Below are 23,430 nucleotides of genomic sequence, written 5' to 3' on the forward strand. Positions count from 1 at the left end.
TAACTATATGCAGAAATGTGTATTTCACTTTTTTCCCAACAGAAAAACAAATTACCATTTATACATTTACAGTCGATAACCCCAGAGTTATATCACTTCTTTCTGCAAAATGACAAAAGAAAAAAAAATTGTAATTCCTCTGAATTTCAAATCCAATGTCTCAGCAAAAGGTCAGTTCTCCTTGAAACCCGTAACTAACATTTCAGCCAAAACACGGAAAACATATCTGACATCCAATTCAGCAATGTTCTTGATGAGTCTAAAGCAACTTTTTCTTAAAATTATGGTTTTCTAAATACACAGGATAAGGAGACTGTGGGCTCCTGCTGAATTGTACACTTGGTCCAACTGTTGCCCAACCTTACACTTGTGAATTTTTAGAAATTTAGATATAAACCAGGAATAAGCCTTCCTCCAACATACACATGACATTCATTTTTATTTTACACGGGCATTTTACATACTTTCTGTTGCACTATGGACATCTTGATTACTTGGAAGTGGCTTTATGAACATAATGGAGGCTAACCACCTTCTTTTCTCCTATTTTCAAATACATGGCCTAAGCAGCTCCGCTTTTCAGGAAGAATTTCAGTCAAAAGTGTCTATTTACACATGGAGAAATCTTTCTCTGCCTCTATTTAACTTCATCAACAACTTGCATGCAAGTTGTGTACAGCAACTTCGCCACAAGGTGGTGATACAGCAACAGCAGCGTCAGAGTGAGGTTTGGAAGCCATTTTATACAGAACTTAAATAGCATTAAAGGAGGGGGGTGTCATATTCAAACTGTTGTAATGCATAGTAAAGCACAGAACACAGCTTTTAGAAAAACCAGTATTTCAAACATGGTGTAAAACTGATCGAAGTTTGAAACCCAAATTGTTGCCATATTCCTGGTGTTACTCTAGTATTTATTATAATATAGTATTTGCTATAGTAGTGAAGTAGTGGGATTACCTCTTATGTTACTGAATATTCACCGAGATTTTTTTTTTTATCAAGAAAAAACAAACAATTTTAAGTAGTGTATCTGAAAGCCATAGGACAGTAGTCTCATGCCTTGGGCAAAGCAAATACTGCAATACTGAGAAAACGCAACACATTTGCCAGCCATGCATGGCACTGCACGCAGGTGCTTTCCTCTGACAGAGAATGTAGATAAAAATATTAAATAGCTCAGGAAGAACACCCCAAGAACCCAGCAGGAGGGACTAGGAATGTTACACAACTTTTTATCCTCTACACATCCACAATATGAATTTCAATTTCCATCCTCTCTGATATTTAGAGGCTTGAGAAAAGTACCATATTAGGGCTTCGTCTTGTGAGAATGTCATTTTATGGATGGGCTATTCTCCTGAAAGAAACATTGCTTCCAGCTTTTGTAAACCACTCTGCAGCATTGATACGTACTTTAAGAGTTGCCTGCTTATTCTAGTATTGAAAAGTACTATCGTTACAATATTATGAATTACAAAATCATTTCACAGACTTTACTCCTATCCTTTATTTAAAACTGCTGGCAGTTAAAGTGGAACTCAATGGAAGAGAGAAAATGGGTAGGTCTGGTCCTGCTCTCAAAACAGAGTTTTGAAATACACAGGGCAGTTACAGATAGTTAGCTTATTACTGTTAAAAACTAATCAGGGAAACAAAAAAAGGTGAAGGCATAAGCCACAATGATAATAATGCAGACTATTTTCATGTAGATCAATGAGGAGGAGATACTACAAGGCACAGAGAGACTATTAAATACTGACACGTCAAACAAGCAAATTATGCAGAAAAACAAGCGTGGGGAAAGTTCTTTGGAGTTGCTTCTCTTGGTTGTTAATACTGCTTTCTTCTACCAAATCGAAAAGATGATGAAACTATGAGCTGCAGTGCTCAGATACAGTGTATTGCTAGATGCTTTGGTTCTGTGGTCTGTATGTGGTGCATTAACAAAGAAGAAACCAAGCTGGAGGACTGGATTGTACAGGTGAAGTTGGCTTCAAAGCATTACAAACCCACTATTAAGCTTGCTTCGCAAAAGAATACTTGGCAGTTTCTTGTAGCATTAAGCCACAAGAAACCATGATGCATTGTTGTCAGTTCTGCTACAGCCACACTTTTTATTTTATGAGGAACACCAGCGAGTTTTAGGTCTTGTTCTGATCTTAGGCAACTAGAAACGTAAGAAAGCTGGCTTGCAGATCCTCAGTGCAACAGCCAGATGCACATGCAGCTTCTTGATGCTTGCATCTCCCACCAGCTGTCAGCCCTGGTAACATCTGTCCCTCTTGTCCCTTTTCCCCAGAGCTCACTTGAGTGGCAGTGTGATGCAGAGGACTGGAACAAGGGGGCAGCAGCAGAGATCTTGGTGATGGGGGAGTGAGGGAAAGAAGGGGGTACAGTGTACATTTCTATGTATGCAAAGGTAGAGAGGTTATTGCATGCTCTTTTGGAAACAGAGATTAAACTTGCATTAGATCAAATGGGCACTTAACAATGCCCACTCCAGAAAATCATGTTCTCAGTCATCAAATTTAAAAACAAAAACTAAAATGATCCATACAGTGTTGCAGATGTATAACGTGAAGTGCAAGACTGTGACATCAGTCAATCAAGAACATAAAGTACTTCAGCGCGATGTTACTTACAGTACCTTAATAAATTACTTAAATGTGAAACCTATCCTTCCTGCCAAAACAGATTTTCAAACTCCTCCAGGGTGTCCCTTTGAGGATATAAGTAGCCAACTCTGAACAGCTTCAAAGTTTTCTGCGTACCCTTTAGAGAGAGTAACATTTTATACTCTCATCACTTATATTGAGTTTTAAATGAAGTACTACACTTCCATGCTTAAGCTACTGCCAATAAAATTAAGATATTCAGAGAGAAAATTGATTACTCACATCCTTCTGACTAACTACTACATCATTTCTAAAAGTGAGCAAATATGTAAACTGTTACCTAGTAGCTGTAAAAAAACACACCCTCCCTTCCCAGATGCTTCAACTCATCACAGTCACAAACACTGGCCAGAAGAGTCACTGGCATTACATTCTCTAAAAATGACTGATGGTGTCATGCTCTCATTTTGTATCTAGACATCTGTTCAAGCAAAGCCCCATCACATTTCTCTCAGAAAGGTCAGTAGCTCTCATGTTACTGGTTTAAAGATCTCTTCGTGATGTGCTGGATTTTTTTAATTATGTGTACACGGTTATATGTATTTTCATGTATATACACTACTCAGAACTGCAGCAGGTCTACTGCAAGTAGACATGATGTGGCAACTGAAGGATTGCACCTACATAAACAGAGGAGGCAATAATTACAGAGCTTCTAAACCTGCTTGATTTCCCAGCTGTAAATACACACGCTGCAAACCTGTGCAGAGTCTGTAATTTTAAGTGGAACTTAGAATCTATTTGTCAAGGTGGAAGAGCTCAAAGTTAAATTACCAAAGATATGTAAATCAAAATATAGGCAACGTGGCTATTTTGTATTTGGCATTTTTAAAAAATAATACGTAGAGCTTATAGAAATCCAATTCCAATGAGTGTTTATTATCATTTCAGAGGATAAACATTTGATAAAATGACACAGCTGTAAGGGACATGATATCTAAGGACAAACCTCACAGGCAATCAGGAGTTAAGTATAAAGCTTGAACAAATGAAATTGAGTATGTAAACTATTATCAAAACTGAAACACGAAGTTTTACTTTTTCAGAGCTTCCACAGTTCTCTCCTGAGAGGAAAGGAAGCACCACAGTGCAAAAAGAAATGACTATAATGATGCAGTTACCCCTTTTTGAAGCAAACATTTTATACCTGGCATGTACCTATGCCAAAAATTATGTTTTAAAGATTGTCTTTGAAATTATTAAGGTACAGAGATAATGGATACAAAGCGGTATTTAGATTTTTAAAAAGTTTGTGAATAATACCTAAATGTGCCCCTCCCACCCCAGTAATTTAATTTTCAGGTGACCACATACTCAAAATGAAAAGAACCATCCCTCTCTCTCCAAAATCTATAATAGTGTAAAAAGCACAAATTTACCATTAAGTGTAATTAAGAACCAATGACAAAATCTCTAAAATCTACCACTGAACTGTGTGGTAGAAAATAATGCAATATTGATTAGCCTTATTGTAATACAATATACCAAATTTGTGAATGCTGTATGTACTATGTGGAAAGACAAAGTAGCAAAAAACACTGAGCTCACAGCATAGCATCTTAATAACCTATGTCAAATTTAAAAGGCAAATATGCAGAACTCTGTTTTATCCTGTGCCACTTTTGGATCCTATACAATACTTAAGTGTACGAAAGTAATTATTTTTGTGTCATGTGGCTATGACAAAATCAACAAAACTTGCAGTTTAAATGAATCACTGGGGCACCATGTAGAATTCTACTTTCTTCAAAGAATTCCGTGAAAGGATTACACATGTAATTGAAAGAATGGGGAACACAATAAGCGCCTAGGAATATAGTTCTCAGACTTCAGTGAGAAACTTCATCTAAAAACTTTATGTTACAAAGTCCATTAAGCTTTTCTTACAGAAATCTCTCCATCCTGTAGATAATCCATACACACTTTATTTCCCACTGCTAATCTCTAAGTGCTGCACAAGGCTCAGTGTAATATTGGGGCAAGCATATCCTTTAACCAAGCACACTGAACATCTTTTCAATGCTAAAGCTTCAGCACACTTGGTATCTCTAACATACACAAAGTTAAGACAGATTTTCCTTTTACACTGAAGCTGGAGAATGTGTTTATCAGCCTTACAGAGTAACTGACATGTCCCAGTCCAAAAATCTCTGTTGATCATCATCCGTGTCGTAGTTCAAATACATTATTTCTAAGACTTAAATGAATTATATAAATAATATGCAACATGGCTGCTCAAACATTAAACTGTTTTCCCTCTGATTTCATCTGTCTTCCTCGGACACTTCAAAGTTGTGCTTTTTACTAACAGCAAGTCAGTTCAAATTGCTGTTAATTTTTTTTTTTTGGAAGGGAAAATATGCAATAAGAAGCTGGAAAATGGTCTTCTCACACTGCTTTCAGTAACACATGCCCCTTTTTATTTCTTGACCATTAATATTTTTGGTAATATTACTGTACAATAAATATGTTTAAATGATCAGCATTTAGCAAGGCTGGATGTGTTTTTTTTTCTCAGTGGACTGCACAGCAGACTGCTCAACACATGACTATCAACACAAGAAAATATAAGCAACCTTTCATCCCTGACTGTATATACTTCCTGCACAGTGTATTACACTAAAGTCATCATGGTATTTTATTCTCTTCAACTGATATGTGAACAACTCGTCATGCTGTGCTGCTAAACTGTATCAATCCCATAAACAAAGATGTTTATTTATGTTTTTTATTATCCCCCCCCCCCCATATTGCTGGTCCAGAAAAACTTGTCTTAAAGAAACTTCAGTGAAGTCCCCAGAGTAAACACTTGAGTTGAGAAACACAAGTGTTCTGCAAAGGGATAGGGGAACTCATCTTGTCCTATAGGCTGCCTGAGGTGAAAAAATACAAATGACTACTAGGATTTTATTTTGGGGAGGATACATTTCTCTCTTATACTCAAGTATAACATCAGACGCCTTAGAAGGTCTTGTCAAGGAGCTATATTGTTTTTCTTAAACGATTAGATGCAACTGTTTAACTCCTGTTTTTCCCCAAGGTAACTGTAGTACACAAGTTCTTCAATGCAGCAGATTCTACTTTGTGTCGCTTTTAGCTGACTGCCCTGCTAAATAAACAAAAATGCGCTCCTAGTAAAATTTGGGGTGTTCCACTGTCTGCTTCTCTACACAGACTCTTCTAAGCTAACTGACAGGTCATCTCTCATGGGAAACACTTCCTTTGGTCCACACTACTCTCATCCAGCTCTCCTGAGAAGAATGCCACCTACTCCAGTTTGAGGTCATCCAAAATGTGAAATGTGATCTGACAGTCAAGTGCTTAGTCCAAAGTCGTGATTTACTAAGTCAGCATAGATTCCTTAAATGCATCTTTGCATGAAAATGAGTCTTTCAGTGTCACATCAATGCTATTGTAGACTTGTTTTCTATTTAGAAAAGTGTATAATGTTATTACTATTCTATATGGGCTGTTTTATTTTTACTAAAACAGCAGAAGGGCTGGGATCTTCCAGGTCAGCATTTGTGACAGAAACTGGTCATGCAGAAGAGGCATTTCTATCCCACTACTTTTGTTTAGAACAGTGAAGAAGTTTTATTTCTGCCAACAGAAGCATAAAGTTGTTTAAAACAACTCTGCCCATATGCTGGAAGCTTTTTTTTTTTTTTTTTTTTTACATTTTTTTCCCCTCAAGGACAGCTCTTTTAACCCCTTTTCACAAACTCAACTCATTTTCTTCCTCAGCCTCCACATTCTTCAGCTGGGATACTTCTAGTTCAAGGCCTCTAAAAGTCAAACAGCTAGGAAAGATGAGCTGAGCATTCCTTGAGTTGCAGAGCAGCTGCACAAAAAAGGAAAATTGCATTTTCAAGTGCCAAACAAAGAATACTTTTAACCCACAAGAACATCATAACTTTTTGGGGGATATCACAAGATAGTTTTAACTCTTTCTGTGAAGAACGTCATTCTGATCGTTTTCAATGGGTTTCAATGCAAACAGTATGAACTGGTGACCATTTACCTTGACGCATTACTGCAACTTCCTGGCATAAGCTAACCACACATTGCCTACATCTGTGCACTGAATTCAGTCATAAAAGGAAATCAAATGCTTCCCACTTTATTAACTAACATTAGCAGCAGAAACAAGTATTCTTACATAATTACAAATCAGTAATGAAATAACATGCAGATTTGACTTTAAACTGGATCTCCATTTCTCTAAGTCTAAGCACGTATCGGTAGAGGTCGTGCACTGAGATTATAATTCTAAAATAACTGGTTTAAAATATAGTTAAAAATGACAGCTACCTCTCATTTTTATCCAAGTCAGAAAAGGTTCCTGACTAACAGCTTAGTGCATCATCCTTTTCAATAAGGAGCACATGATAGCAATTAGAACAAGGACATTGTTCTAATACAGTTAGTTACACTTCAGTACCTCTTTTAAGCACATACAGCCATGGGCTTCCACCACTTCAGAACTGAGCATTCACAGTAACTTTAATACATTCTTGACCATCATTAAGATTCCTCATGAAGTGTCAATTATTATTATTTTTAAATAAATTATGCTATCCTACACCAACGGTTGTGTTTAACTGGGAAAACATTGTCTTATGTCCTTACTTTAATCCTTGACCTCTGACCACATCTTTGCTCCCTGTTCTTTATCTACCTGGGATCATAACAAAACAGAACAGAAGATACGAGCGGGTACCTGATCTTCACAATTCTTAAGCCTTTTTACTATCCTTATTATGAAATATTTTTGCTATGTTCCTTTGGTTATTATATATTTAGATTCACAGTATGAATAACAAACTATTGACCAATGCCACAGCTTTAATGATGTTATAATGTTGAAATACACATCCGTGACACAGTATTATACATTTTCAAGTGTGGGACATAAGGGGAGGAGATATATGAAGTATTTGGTTTTAGCTGAGGACTACAAGGATTGCAGCATACTGAAGGCAATCAGCAAGCAAACCTCATTCTACTTCTACAATTTTTTTAAAAATATATAAAACAATAGCTCTTTCATTCTCTGTGCCCTCAAAATAACCCCATTATCTGTGCATTTACATTAATATCTCTTCTTTTGCAACCCTAAAATGCACTGCTGTAGTACAGTTCCCATACTGCTCCAGTACAGTTCCCATAGCTCCTCCTCCTATTCCTTCCTGTTTAACTTGGACCAAAATGTTCTGACCTCTACTAAATCTCAATAGCACATCTGTAAAAATGATCCTGAGCTATATCCCACTTGTTGTCACAAAGACAAAAAAAAAAAAGACAAATTAATTCCAGAAAAATTGGAACCTTTTGATTAGACTATTTTCTCAATCCTTATTTGTCAATAGCAAAGGATGAGGAAGTAACGTTAATTCAATGGTAGTTTCAGAAGTGATAAATGGGGAGAGCAGGTTTTATTATAATGATTTTTCAGGTCACTGCTTTAGAAATGTTTGTCCTTTTTCAACAAAAAAGTTTTGATTCATAAAATAAAAAGTTCTTAACAGGTTTGGGCCTAGTATTATCTCTTTTTTTACTGCCAAAACCTGTTACAGAGAAATAATTGAGAACAAAGGAAGTTATGTATGACAAAGTGTGTATGTTTTGCATAGAAATTGCCTCCATTTGCATACTGATAAACACTTTTTTTAAAAATCAAAATTATGATTTTGTTTTTCTCAGCTGATGAGATCTCCAATCTTGTATTTGATAAAATATCTCCAAGGAAGGACGTGATATATATCCTTCATAAAATCAATTCAAATATATAAATATATATATTTATAAAAGTGATTATGATCTGAATCCTCTTTTTCAACGTGTCATACATATTGTTGTTTTCCTGTATTGAAAAATACACAGTTTAACAAACTGGAGATCCAGCTAAACAGTTTTTAATGAATAGTAATTTACACTTCCGTGGCTATCACATAATTAGTAAACATTTCATTAAAAGGAAAAAAAAAGTGTTACCTTGTGCTACAATTACTTTGCATCTATGTCATATATAGGGCACAACTTAGATCCCTGCAAACGGAAATGCGTAGGTGACCCTACCCTTAAAGACCCAATTATGCTACTGGGGATCCATTCACCCACATTCATCCAGTTAGGTGACAATGCCCTATCTAATCTACAACAGACCACCAGAAATTTTTCTGTATTTCACCCATCCTGCAACAACGCATATGCATACATATTGGAAAAGCATCCACAATGTTCAAATTTAAATATAAAAAGAAGAAATCAAGTCCCAAGACATAATGGAATGCTCACCTTTAATTCTTACAATTTCTTCTATTTGCCTATATGTACTACTTTCTTTTAAAATAACCTCTAAAAAAAGTCTACTTCCACATACAGGACATTTTTTTTTTCTTCCCCCAATATCAAGTATTTATTAATGCTGTTTTGGAGCCAACATTTTAATTAGCATCAAGACAGTGAAAATCTTAACTATGGAAAGACAGTTTGGACTTTAAGAAATCTAAATTATAAACTCTGTCATAGCCAAACACCAATAACATCTGCTTTTAAAATATCTATTTTAAAATCTATTTAGCTAAAATTAATTAGCACATTTATTTCCACGGGAATGTGCTAGATCACATTTCAAAAAACCATATTTGTTAAATTGCTGTGAAGTTTTAGGTCCAACTACTTTCTTCTTGTCCTGGCTGTTGGTTTTATTAAGATAAAAATTAAACTTCAAAACAACAGGCATACCACAAAGGGACAGAGTGCCCTATCTCCTACTAATGAATTATGGTTCTGTCAGTATGTGCCTCCATATAAAGTATTTGCCTCCCTGACATTTTGAGGCTTGTAAGCTGTCCCATGGCTGGGACAAAGTAGAAATCACCCAGTATCTTGTTCCATTTGGATTTAGTTTAAGAATTATACAAGACCTGTGCAATTTAACCTCTACGTATATATTAAGATTCAATTATTCTCTTCTAAGAAGCCTTAGATTAGCATTAGAGGCAAAGCTCTCAAGAACTAGACTATCTGTTATAACAAATAGCAAACTGATCTTAGAACTAGTATGAAAACTTAGGACATCATACAGATTAATTATAGGAATCCTTGGTTTATATTATGTTGTACAAAAAGGCCATCAGAATCAATTTACAGTACCTTTCATCTTGTCCCAGATCCTCACTGTCTGGCATTTCAGACGTAAAAAAAAATTATGTCTCACTCTCTCTACCAATTTAGATAATCCAGGCAAAGATCTTCTAGTCTGCTTTGTGTTTTAGAAGCACCACACCAGGAACCTGTTCTGTTTGCAGTGGAGAAAAGCTCCTTGCTCAGAGAGCAAATGTTTACAACACATCCTAAGTGTCTGCTTGTCTTGAATGAAGTTCGGAGTGTTCTGCGTTGATTGGCCAATGCTATAAATAAACAAGTCGTGACTCACCTCGCACACTATGACAGGGTGTTTAGTAGCAAGCACAGCCAAGAGCACAACATTTTTTTTCTTTGGGTCATGTGAGAGAGAATCATCACCCGGTTATTACATCTTATTTTTCTGCTTCCACTGGAATTCTTCCTCAATGTCTTCCATTTGCTCAGGTGCAAGCGAGCATAAACCAAAATGATACGAAGCTAAATGGCACAGCGCTTTAAAGTAACACATTTAGAAAACTTAAGAGTGAAGAGCTTACTGTAACTGTAAAAATTTCTATTTTTACTTCTCACAAAGTGCCGGTCACAACCTGTCAGAACAAGCAAAATTTTTCTCCACTGACTAAATTCACAGCCAAAATAAAAACTTAGCAATTCTTTTAAAATAAGGATTAGGAAGAGAAGTTTTCATTAAAGATTAATTGCATTATTTTTAAGTTCTGATTCCAAACTTGTCTGCCACAAGCAGTCTCAGCTGTCATAGGTATAGTGGCAAATTATACTGGCAGTCCTCTCATAAGTGAAAGTATGCCGACAGGTGGAGGCTTTCTGCCAAAATACTTCCAAACTCTTTGTGAACAACCTAAGGTGCACTAAGAAAATCACTTTCCTCATATCACTTTTTGCTGCATGCATGACAGGGATTCTGTCACTCCAGCTACACCAGCTATGTTTCTATAAACTTTCAACACCCCAGCCACCTTATCTGTGCTGATGAAGCTTTGTAGTGCAGCCCAAGACTCCAGGGGTCACGTATTTATGTTGTTCAGCACTGCTCCTTCGCACAGCTTCTTTCTTCCATTTAACAGCCTGACCTGTTCTTTGTATGTTTTCAAACAATTATCCCACCCAAAGACCCTCACATGGATTTTTTTTTCTCTATAAGGGAGTCCACACCAAGACTTAGATCTGCCTGTCCAGCATGTAAGAATTGTCCTGGGAATGTCACATCTTAAAGATAAAAAATAAATAAAATAAGGCTGGAACAAAGCCATGGCAGATTAAAAAATAACCACCCTGTATCCTCAATTTGATAAGCTGTACTTGATGCCTTGTGGGTCATACAGCTGGATGCTGCTTAACTTTCCAAACTACAAGCGACCATATCCGTTCTTCTTATTTCAATATAAAATGCTTCAAAACAAATAGTAAGATCTAAATAAAAACTGTAAAAATTCCCAAAACAGCATAATCTATTACTTTAAATTGTATGATTTATATTTACTTTGCAAGTATCTAAATTAATGAAGTGATCTCAGGAAATGGTGAGAAAAACAAAACAAAAAGAGGAACACCGGGTGTCTGTGAAGAACAATTTATTTTACTATTAGCATTTACTGTTACTTTACTACTTAGCATTCTCATTAGTTCTTTTCTCCTTTTCTTAATCCTATCCAATCTTCTGTATCCATACCTTTCCTCAACCTTTCGTATGACATGTCATTCTTGTAACAGTTTAATCCTACTGGACTTTAAACAGAAAAGAGGGAGAATAAAAACAGGAATAAAATCCTAGTTCTAAATTATTATATGTACACACACACACACACAAAACCTTGTGTAATTTATTGTTTTATATATAAATAAAAGCCCTGTCCTACTCAGAGGAGTTCCACGGCAAACTATACCTGCTTATTTGAATATTCTTTTATTTTTCTACTTATATGTATAGCTGAAATAATGAGAGCTGTGTTTCGTCCTAGATTACCCTGAAACAACAGAACTGCTTAACTCCAAATGTTCCTTAGTAAAATCTTTATCTGTGACAGTTTCATTTTCAGATCAAAATTTGAAGTCTGACAAGTAGGAAAAGAATAAAAACAAATAACTGAAATCTGCAAACATGCAAAAGCAACATTCAAAACGTAAATGTAGCATCAAAAATGAAAACAAAACTAAGCCTTCTGTAAAACTGTAATTTCTCGTTTGTTCATATGCATTACAATACAGTTTAACATAGCCACTTGCATTTTACTGTGGCACCACACCCATTTTAATATATTTGATGGCCACATCTGTAAGCTGAAGAGACTTCAGTATTGTGCCTATTCCTGTGTACCACTATTAGAACTTGCTATAATCCCTACTTTTCCAGTACTACTTTGGACTCTTCATTCCCTTATCATGCTCTCATAAAAATTATTATTTGTACAGAACCTTATCAGCACTCATCACTGCAACAGAAAAATGTTTCACAATTTACAATTCCTTAGAACTCTTCCCCTGCCCTCGGTGAGGACGATATTATCACTCTACTTATTGATAGATTTAGTTCCAAACTGTCTACCAAATGAGTATCTAACTGAAATGTCAAGGACCTGTTACTTTGAAAGCAGAGCATTTATAAAGCACTCATGGACTACTCTACTGATTTCAGTGCTCATCATTTTTGCAAATCAGATTTCAAAACAGTATGAGCACGTAGTTAACAGTACTGTAATGACAGTATTTTACCTCAAAGGTGGTTGTCTCAAAGACAACCATCTAGAAAATTCACCACTGTTTTTTTTTTGTCTTACATCTTCCATACGCAAGGGAATGAGAGCTTGTATTGACCAAACTGTATTTTTCCAGCAGATACTGCTCCAGGCTACTTCACAGCTGCATGAAATGGAATGACTTCAAATACACGTGGGTGGGACAGCAGTAGGTGAACAAAAGTACTGTACTGAATCAGGCCAAAGAGTATCTGGCACCTCCAACGGTGTCCAGAAGTGCAGCCTAGGAAAAAATGCATTGCTACCTTCTCCAAATGTTCTTCCAGGCTCCAACTGGTGTCTCATGGATTTCCAGAGCCAGCAGTGAGGTCTGTGTTTTTAGCTCTCCTCAGAGGATTTTCATTCCGTGATAACATTTCGTAACATCTAGCAGGAAGGACATCTGCAGATTAACTATGTGCTGCTTGAAAAATCACCTGATTTTAGCTGCTCTGAACTAGCCACTTCCAGCTTCAGCTGATTTCTAAGAACGTCTATTGGACCAGACAGATGACAGCTCCGTCACATTAGATTTTCACACTATTACTTTTACAGACCCTTACAATATTCTTTTTGATGGAACTGCAGAATTGTGAGGTGGAGCTGCCTAGAAAAAAGCTGGTATTAGAATTGTTAAAAATCCGTTTTAAACTTTTTCAACGTGGAAAACTCAAAGTAACAAGGAATGACAGAACTGAGGAGGGAAAAGCTGTTTCCCTATCCACATTTTCACTGTTCTTTTCCTAACTCTTCCCATGTATACTGTAACCAATTTAGGATGGAAGAGACCAGAAACATACACTGTTATTCCAGGTGAGGGCATGACGTCTATTTACACCTCATCGTTAAGATATTTTTATTCTGTCTCTGTACCTTTCTTAGCAATTCTAATTTGTTTTTGGCAATTAGTAATTACTACACTGACATTTTTGTCACTGACAATTCATTATGATCAAAGCATCTAATTTCTGAATAAAAATGGCCAGTTCAGAACTAATAACTTTACGCACAGATTCAGAACTAGTTTTTCTCTTATAGCAGCCTTTTGGACTTTATTGGTCAGCTCTTCCCATAAATGCACTGTTTTAATACTTTAAAGAACATAGAGTTGTGAAGTATGGTTCCCCTTTTCTAAGAAAAGAGTTGCTCCTCCCCAGAAGTATTGTCTTTAACAAGCGGTTTACTTTTTTTTTGGTGTTGTTTCCTTCCATATTCCACCACTTTGCCCAGTACAGACTACATCACCAGCCCACAGCTCCCTAGGTGTCCCCTACAACCTTTTTTTTTAAAAAAAAAAAAAATAATTGTGTATTACCACTAATGTCTTGGTAAAAAAGTTATACAGTAAAGCTTGTAGTATTTAATCTTTGAATTTCTGTAGAGCCCTAACACTATTTGTTATTATTCTGTTTGTTTATCACCCTCTTCTAGAGAGGCTGCAGTTTGCTGTAGATTCTTTGAAGATTATTCTAATGGGAAAGAAATCCTAAAGAAGATTATTATAACGGGAACCTTCCTAACTTTTCACAGTGAACACAGAAACAGAAAATACATTTAGTTCTTCTGCTATGGCCAGATCTCTAAATTCTTCTTTTCTACTTTATCATCTACTGGCACTAAAAAGTGTCTCAAAGATTTCCTGCTCCTGATGTGTTAACAGGACTATCAAGATAAATCAACTACAATTACTGATTACACTAACCGTCACATTTTTACCTTTTCAGTGAGCTGCTCCTCACACTCGGTTCGCCTTCATTACCACAGCTGTATACAAAACTTTCCAGAGTACACAGTCTTCTTCATTACATTTAGATAACGTTAAGAAATTATCCTTACTTCCGATCATCTACATTACCCTCTTTTAAGTAAAAAAAAAAACAAAAAAAACCAAAAAAACCCACAAACCTTCTTTAGACTACTTCCTTGATTGTTGATAACTGCTCTCTTTACACACATGAATTAAGAAACCCTCCCAAAGATGTGCTAGTGCATAGATCGGATGCCAGCCTGACATACTACTTGATCAGGAATTCCTACCTGTTATGTTCTTATCTTTGATTTGGACTGAACATATATCACAATCATAAAGTAAATGGCCTCACAAAACAGTGTAGACATCTGCATGAAACTTTCCTTTTACAGATAGCCACTGAAGAATTCAAAGGATGTCATCATCAAGAGAAGAAAATAAGCGTACATTCGTGACAGAGACAAGAATGCAGCTACTGAGTAGCTGAGAGGATCGGAAATAGTGTAGATGCACTGTTTTACATACTCAGATACTGAACATGCTCAAGGACTTCAGTAGGTGGGTGAAAGACAACACGCTGTCCATGTGGAGTACAAGGAGGATCATCTGGCACCGTGTGGTTGACAGCGTATCCCACTTAGTCTGCAAACCTACAACTATTTTAGTTAGTCATGCTTTAACTTGTCTACCAGCTCCAGAACTAGTCACAATCACTGCTGCCTTCTGTCTCTCTCCTCATCTAGAAAGACAGTAAGAGGGTGTTTTTCATGTATAACCCTGGTCAAATTATTCAGCTATGAGTGAGTCTCACTTTTAATAATGTGAATAAAAATAACAAACATCATACTATATACTTATAAACTATCTAAAAAAAAACCTCAACTGACTCATAGCATAAAATCAAATTACAAAAATAATATAAAGTTTAGATCAGATTTCCAGAAGAAATGGGAAGTCTAGCTTTTTACTTTTTGTAGACAGTTTATGCTGATATTACTTTCAGCAAGAGTCTGTTTAAAAGTTTAAAAATTACCATAATTTCAAAAGCATGTTTAAGATTAAACTCATTTGAAATGCACGTTACTTGTAAGAAAACCTCTCTTTTTAATAACATAAACAAAGTTCCCCAAAATACAGTATTTTTTCCCCTTTTTTTCAATATAAAAAAGTGAATAGACTGGTCACATTTATGTGTGCGTGCATGCATGTACATTTATGCATTTATACATGCACACACGAATAAGTAAATGTTTTACTATATTTCATCAATTTGAAATGCACACCCAATTTTCCAATTTTTTCAACATCCAAATTTGTTGAATACCTGTCCCAATTCTTTCTATCTAAATCCAACTTCAAATTAGATATAATTTTTATATTACATTATTTTATATTTACTTAACTTTGAGATCTCATCATACACTCCAAGGTACAGGAAGCTTGTTTTAGAAGAGATGAAGCCTTTCATACAAGCATAAATGAACAATCATCAAGACAGACCTGCTGAATATGCACAGTTCTTTGCAGTATTATACCGGGTATGACCTCAGTCTGGTAAGCGTTGTGCTAGAAGAAAACAAACCTTAAGACACCTACTACACACAAAACAGTTTTGTATTATGTGTACATGATACTAGGAATGAAAAAAAAAAAGATTTTTCAACAGAAGACCAACAAAAGTAAAGAAAATATGCACTCCGGATTTTTTTTCCTCTCTCCTCATGGAATCCTGCATATTATGTAGGACTCTTTCTTCATACCTGAATAAAATAACTATTTGTTACACCATTTTTTAAATCACAAGCTGCATATTCAGGAAAACAAAACAAAACAAAGCCAACATTCGGATTTGACAAAAAAAAGATACGTGACATTCAAAAAGCTAAACATGATATATCACATGCAAGAAATATTTACTCAGCAGAACAAAGCACGTGAACATGCATTTGAAAAGAATCATGAAAAAATGGAATATCATAGCAACAAGACTATCAACAGACACCCAAACCTGACTTGCATCAGGAACAATAAATTCATTGTGAGGTATTAGTGTTTCAACATAAAGCACGCATAATAGTGCACCACTGTGCATGAGCGTATTTCCAAGTTTTTGAACACAGGCAGAAAGAAGAGTTAAAGGAAGTAAGAGACACTTCAACAGCATTTAAAAAGCAAATAACTGCACTTTAGTCACATGAAGATAGCAAATCTCCTTCTAGTACAAATATGATAGATCATGCTAGAGTTGTGTGACAAACGGAGAAGAGCTGGAGACAGGGTTGTAGAAGATCTTACCACTAAGGCTGAAAATCTCAACTGCCTTGGGGCTTTTTGGCCATGGGATCTCAAACAGCTATAAAAGAAACACATTTTGGAGAAGAAAAAAAAAAAAAAAAACAAAAAAAAACCCCCACATAATATGTCACCTAGCAATGATCTGAGCAATTTGTAAAGGTAACTGAATATTTTTCCATTTTTTTTTGAAGAGACTCTTTACACACCATTTCATGAAATTGTTATTTTGTTTACTATACCACGTTTCCAATTTCCTGAAGACCTAGAAAGGTACTTATGCACTAGTTCATCTACAATCATGATCTGTAATTTAGTTAAGTCACATTAAAATGCAAATTCTTTCTGAGGCATATACTCAAGATATTGAGACCTGCACCTCCACCAGTTTCTCTTGGTTTGTAGCAACCTGAATCTGCTTATTCTCAGACATGATTTCTTCTGCCACTGAAAAGAGGTGAACTATATGTAAGGCAGACCAAGTAGCAAGATATTTATACAATGAAATCAGCTTGCATTGAATGAATTGGTAAAGGATAGAAAATACTTAAGGACACACGAAGACTTTAAAATATTTTTCAAAAGTGTTGATACAAAGCATTAAAGCACAAACCTGAGAAATTTGTTGCCTTCTAAGGTAACTCTTAAACACAGCACAAAGCAATGCAAAAAAACCCAACCAACCAAACAAAAAAACCCACAGACTGCCATTGAGCTACCAAGGAAAAGAGAATATTTGGATGATATTTCCCTATGTAATTAAACTCAAAGTAAGAAATCACTCAGCTTTGCAGAATCTCTAAGATTACTATGACACTCAGAGACACATACTAACAAATGTCCATGTCCAAATGATTTTGCTAATATGCTAACAGTTTGCTAAGAGAACCCACCATTACTTTGATACTGACATCATCCTATGAAGAGGAGGATATGAGCCAGTTTTCCACCTTATTAAATAATTTATTCTTAGATGCAACATAAGAATATCTCAGAGCGGAGAGTGCAATTGCAAGCCATAACTAGATCAAAGTCCAGGTCACCAGCCCTGAATTAGACATTACAAACTTAAGGATAAATCGTCACAGGACTTCATGTACATTATAATGGATTCATAGAACATAGTTACATATTATCGATTATTCTCATTGACATCAACTTGTTATTATGCCCCAACTCAATCAGCCAAAGTTCTTGATTAATATTCAGGATTGCTAGCCAGGTTTTTTCATTCTAAATATGACTTTATATTGGTTCTTCTGGTTGCCCTTCTGGGCTTCATCCTTTGTTAATGCCTACGTCACAAAAGAGAGACAGATTACCGAATTATACTGTTAACTTTTCTCATCAATTTATTTATTTTTTGATTTACTGTGTGACGGAAGATAAAGCCTCTTAATGTTTGCTATGTCTGAAGTTAAAACCAGAATAATATTCTCTCCCTACAAAAAGAGTTTTTTCACTAGAATCATCCTTATTTAGTCTCACTGCAAGAGCTTATAAAAATGCAGATCTGTGACACAAAAGTATTAAATTATCACTGCTGTGACTTGATTTAGGCCAGATTTTTCTGACAGACCAATAAGTAATTTGTATGCTACTTATTACTACTTTCCAACTCCAATACATGTAATGGCACATTAGTAAATCTAATACAACAAAATCAAAATGTAAATTTATATAAACAAAGGTTGAAGTATTTACCAACTAAAACAGATCAGTGAAAATAATGCATGACATTTTAGAAGTCACATACTTGTGTATGCAGAGCAACCGAAATGTTAAAAGCAAAACAACAACAACAAAAACAAACAAAAAACAACAATAATATATAGGAACTCATCATCACAGTTCAAGTTACCATTTAATCTCAATTACAGCTCTGCCAGTTGGAAGAAGAAAAAAGACATAAGCTTCTTAAATGCTAACATCAAAACAAAGAAAATACTCTTGAATAATATCACAGACAACAGAATAGGAGGGTGAGATGGGCAATAATGAGAAATAGCATCTGAAATACATTAGACATAGAAATGGTATGTTTCACATGATGGCAATGCATATACATATACAACTGCCGACTGAATAGGATGATTAATTCTGAGATTCACTGATGAAAACAAAGTAAACTTTTATCCTGGAGTGACTAGTATACCCAATTTCTTTCTGGAGCTTCTCCAAAGCAAATACTTGTCAAACCACAATCCTTCTGAAGTTTTAGCATCCAGCTCTCTGTGAAATAACTGCAAATTTAAAGCTAGGAAGGCCAATAAAACACCACAGAGCAAGCAAGAGGGCAGCCAAGATTGCAACAGAGAAGTCAACCCCCTCCTACAATCACACCTTCCCACAAAAAACTACAGAGCTAAACCATTCTGGGGATAATACAAGCCAAGAGACATTCACATCAGGAGCAATGATCAGTGCAGAGCTGCAGCCTAGCCTGTTTGTCAGAGCACACAGGCAGACTTACAATTTAGAGGAATGCCCTGAACTGGTTGTGTAAATGGTGCCAGAGCACTCAGCCAGAAGTGCTAAACCTGATAACCTTAGCCCTGCCTTAAAAGATCATAATATGGATGACATTCTGCTGAGAGGCTGACAATGCTATCAGGAAGACAAATTAACTTCACTTATCTAGACTTTTGTACCAAAGTATATAATAATTTAATTTCCCCATTCCTTTCCTATTTTTTAAGTTCAATCCATTTCACAAGGGCTTTTAGACCATATGTACAGAACGCCTTGTTTCTCAAGGCAAAATAGCAGCCCTGTTTTAACTTTCTTCTCCCTCATTTTTCATGGAGGCCTATAGATTTCTAAAGAAATCATTTATTAAGCTGTAGGAAGTATTTTTCAATTGCATATGTTGCCATCAGTATACTGAAGAATTAAGCTTTAAGTTTATAAGTTACTCATACATACTTGTATTTTATATACATAAATGTGTAAGCTGCATGGTATGTTTTTAAAGCTTTTGCTGTTTCCTTCAGAACCTTGTCCTCAGACATAACTCTGCTTTGAAAAACCTTCTCTGTTGATATACAGATGTCCTACACAGGAGGGAAACAGAAGGGTGAAAAAAATAAGTTTTACTTTAGTCCAGGGAAGTAAGCTTTTCTTATTTTAAAAAAAAATTAAAAAAGGTCTTTATTTGGCAAATATTCAGAGCACCTTAAATACACCAAATACATCATCTTTCAACTACTTTTCAGGTGTCCTGCATTTCTTTCCTAATCACCCCAGGAACTGACAAAGGAAGCCCTAACAGACTGATTTCCATATGCTAAAGCTGTTCTTTAAAAAAAACAAACAAAAAACCCTCATCAGTATGCAATTTCTTTGATTAATGACTGATGAAATAAATATTTTTTCCTAAGTACATCTGGAAGGGTTTTGAACAAAGGATTTGAAATAATTTTCAAAGTATTGAATGGAAAATTCTGCTTATATGTCCTTTACAGAAGCTTCCTTAGGGCTCTATTCATCATCAGATTAAGAAGTTTTCAGCCGAATTCCCACATGTTTTGAGACTTTGATTATAGTACAAAATACTGAGTTCAGCAAACAAATGATAACTGAAGTTGCCAAGCTGTCCATCCTAGAAAAACTGTGTGCTCAGAGTGAACTGACAACGGAATCAGTTTTGTTCCTGTACAGCTATGATGTGAAAACTTCTTCAGACACATTTGGGGTCCTTGCAGTCAATACATAAGACAACAGTCCTACATGGTTTTGTTTCAGCTCGCATTCTACGGAAATATACAGGTGCATTTGGCTAAATGTTCTTCAAAATGTTAAGAAATTGTTTTTTGTTGTTTTTGTTTGTTTTTAGAAGATCACACGCAAACCTCAGACATCACTGCTCTGACTGACTTTATGACACTGATCTCACACTCAAATGCATTCAAGCAAGTTCATCGACACATTCTGACCTTGAATTTCCCATGAATTTGTTGGTAACAACACAGTGTAAAACTGGGCAATGGTTATCTAACATGCCCTTCCAGAATTTCTCAGACTTTAACATTTATTTACAAATTATTAAAAACATACATAAATGCAGAAATAAATAGATGCATTTATTTCAGTCTTAAGTGACTACTTTAGTACTACATCACTAAATGAAAAGTCTATGCTTGTAATGTGGTTAACAAGAACAGGTAAACTGGGCCAGCCAAAGGTTTATCTAGCCCTGTATCCTGTTTTTAACAGTTGCCAAAATTGAGTACCTAGGGGTACTGAAGGAACAGAATAAGATGCGGGAAAATACGTAATGATACCTCTGTAAAATACAATACAGCCTCAAATGAACTGTAGATCAGGGACTTTCAGAGGAGGTGACTTTGTATTTTAATAGCCTTCAATTAATTTGCTTCAATGAACTGTCCTGTAATTTATATTTTTAATCCACATGTACTTCAAGTTTTCACAACAATCCTGTGTTAAGGATTTCCAAAGCTTAATTGCATCCTTTTATTTTCTCAACCTGCTACTTGCTATTTTTATGCTTCCTCATTCCAATAATGGGAGAGAAAAGGCATGTTCCTTATGGTATCTTAGAAATACATCTAACAGAATGGTTCCAGCACACCCTGCTGAAAGACTCCTTCTGACCTTCCATTAACACAAAATTAGCCATTTACTCTCACCTGTCTCCCACATTTTTTTTTATTGTTTGTTTAAAGCACAGGAAAATCTTCTCTTGAATTCCAGACTTATTTCCTTTTAGAACAAGGAAACTCAGCTAATGCCTGTTGAAAATTCTACTGGCCTACCTCAAACCCTACTCAGCGTTCTCTCGGTTTTCTTGTCTGTGATTTTTACCACAGATTTTTAAATACTTCTGACATTTAAAAATACTTATTTTAACATATTTCTACTACTTAAAAAGTAGACATTTTTTGTATTCACCACAAAATTCTCTTAAAAATTATCCTGATGTTATGAACTGGCCTACAGTAATGTCAATGACCATAACTATGTCAGTGATCTCTTAGTTGTACTACTAATCAAAGCACTTAATAAGAAATGGCTTAAGAAATGGAAGAGGATCGTTCTTGTTATAGAGAATCTTACCTAGGAAAAGAAAGTGTTTGTCATATGATGCTGTGAACATAACATATAGCAGGACTTGAAAGAACTTCCGTATTTTTAAGCTACAGTAAATATTTTTGAAAATTTTTGTTAAATTGGACTCCTGAGTACATCTGGTTACCTCACATATATTCCAGGAATGGGGAAACTTACGCTGAGCATGAAAAACGACATGAGTATATGCCGCCCTGTATTTTCCTCAGTGTAAAAATTAAAGATGTGTAGCTTAAGAGCAGAATTCCATTGTTATTTAGATTCTGACTACAGCATTTTGGAATATAAGCAGACAAAGAATTTAGGCACCAAATGCACTTCAGTAGGTAAACATGCAACATATGCAACATCTCTTCTGCCAGTAAGAAGAAAAAAAAAGCAGACTCAGGGAAGGAATATCATAACATTTGTTTCAAAACAGCTGAGCTGTTTTATTCAACTGTATGTTGAAACACATGAAAGAATATAACATGTTACTCTGCTGATAGGCTCACATGCTTTGACAAAACTGTGTGCCAGGACATTCCTTACTAAATTAGTGACTAATCAGATGTTGTGCTGGGAAACACACCCTCACGTGTTACAACAACCCAGGCGTCTGCAACAAGAAAAAAAATGGGTCTACAACTAAGTTCTCATGCCCTCAGTAAATAATTTCCATCATGCGTTTTGTAATCTAATGCCTGTATTTGGCAAACCAGATGCAATTAAAGGTCAATATCCTACTGCTTTATAAACTCTTGCTATTGACTGTCACCGTTCTAAAGATTCTACGCAATGAAATCCTTTCGGTTATATTCTTACAAATTCCTTGTTCCATTATTCATAAAGGAAGTAAGAAACATTTGAGTTGTCAATTTAACCAAAGTTGACTTTTTTTTTTCCCTTTCTTCTTATTACCCTTAAATTTCCAATACGCTTTATAAGTTATTTAGAATTTGAAAACTTGACATTAACTCAACAGGCTGTTGGGAAACATGCACATACTTTCTTTTTGTGCAAAATATTCTTGCTGCATATGGGGAGTGTATTGCTTATGGAAAACTGCGTAGCACTATAGACTTTACAACCTGTGTTCTTGTTGTTGAGATTTGAGACAGTACAAAATGTTACTTAAATAATACAGTTTATCAAGCCACATACAATGGTACAGAAAAACAAGCTTCCTAAGCAGAGGAAAGAGCCACGGATTCAATGACTTGTTCAGAGGTTCAAAGGTTCTAGAAACCTTTTCATTGTCTGCAGAATGATGTGAACACTGGTCTGACAATGCTGCAACCAATATTCAGGTACAACTGGCCTGGAACAATTCAATTTCCATGTACAATCATATATATATATATATTCTCATAATTGGATTGATGCTGATTGATGTGGCAAGAAAAATTCTGTGACTGGCATCAACTGTGACAAGCAATCACTGAAAATGGGAGGCAAATGCCTGTGATAAATAAACCTATGGCAGATTTGGGATTTGATTCAGTAACCTTTCCATGTGGGACCAATTTTAGTTCTGTCCCCAAATAGTAAAATAACAAAAGCAACACTTCTTCCTAAAGGAAACAGATAATTTAGACCAACATTAAAAGGGAAAAAAAGCCAATTGTACTTACAGCAGAAAAATACCTCTTTCATATTTTTGTTTGACATAACCCATACCATTTGCTTTTCATGCAGTCTTTCATTATTATATTAAAATACAGAACACAATTAA

General features: G+C 35.5%; 1 protein-coding gene across 3 annotated transcripts in view; it reads right to left on the reverse strand.

Moving 5' to 3' along the window:
- RETREG1 (reticulophagy regulator 1) overlaps window positions 1-23,430 on the reverse strand; it is a 65,227-nt gene that overhangs the window by 13,343 nt on the left and 28,454 nt on the right. The window contains exon 1 of one of the 3 annotated variants that reach the window (XM_013179259.3): window positions 9,837-10,485. The exons of 1 other annotated variant lie outside the window; for it this stretch is intronic. In XM_013179259.3, coding sequence (XP_013034713.3) covers window positions 9,837-9,871 — 35 coding nt within the window. In that variant the 5' untranslated portion in view covers window positions 9,872-10,485. Of the gene's footprint in view, window positions 1-55; window positions 82-9,836; window positions 10,486-23,430 lie in introns of those variants that run through there. One more of the 3 variants, XM_048072130.2, reaches the window with a different exon arrangement.

The sequence above is a fragment of the Anser cygnoides genome, chromosome 2, assembly GCF_040182565.1.
Source record: "Anser cygnoides isolate HZ-2024a breed goose chromosome 2, Taihu_goose_T2T_genome, whole genome shotgun sequence".
Taxonomy (NCBI): domain Eukaryota; kingdom Metazoa; phylum Chordata; class Aves; order Anseriformes; family Anatidae; genus Anser; species Anser cygnoides.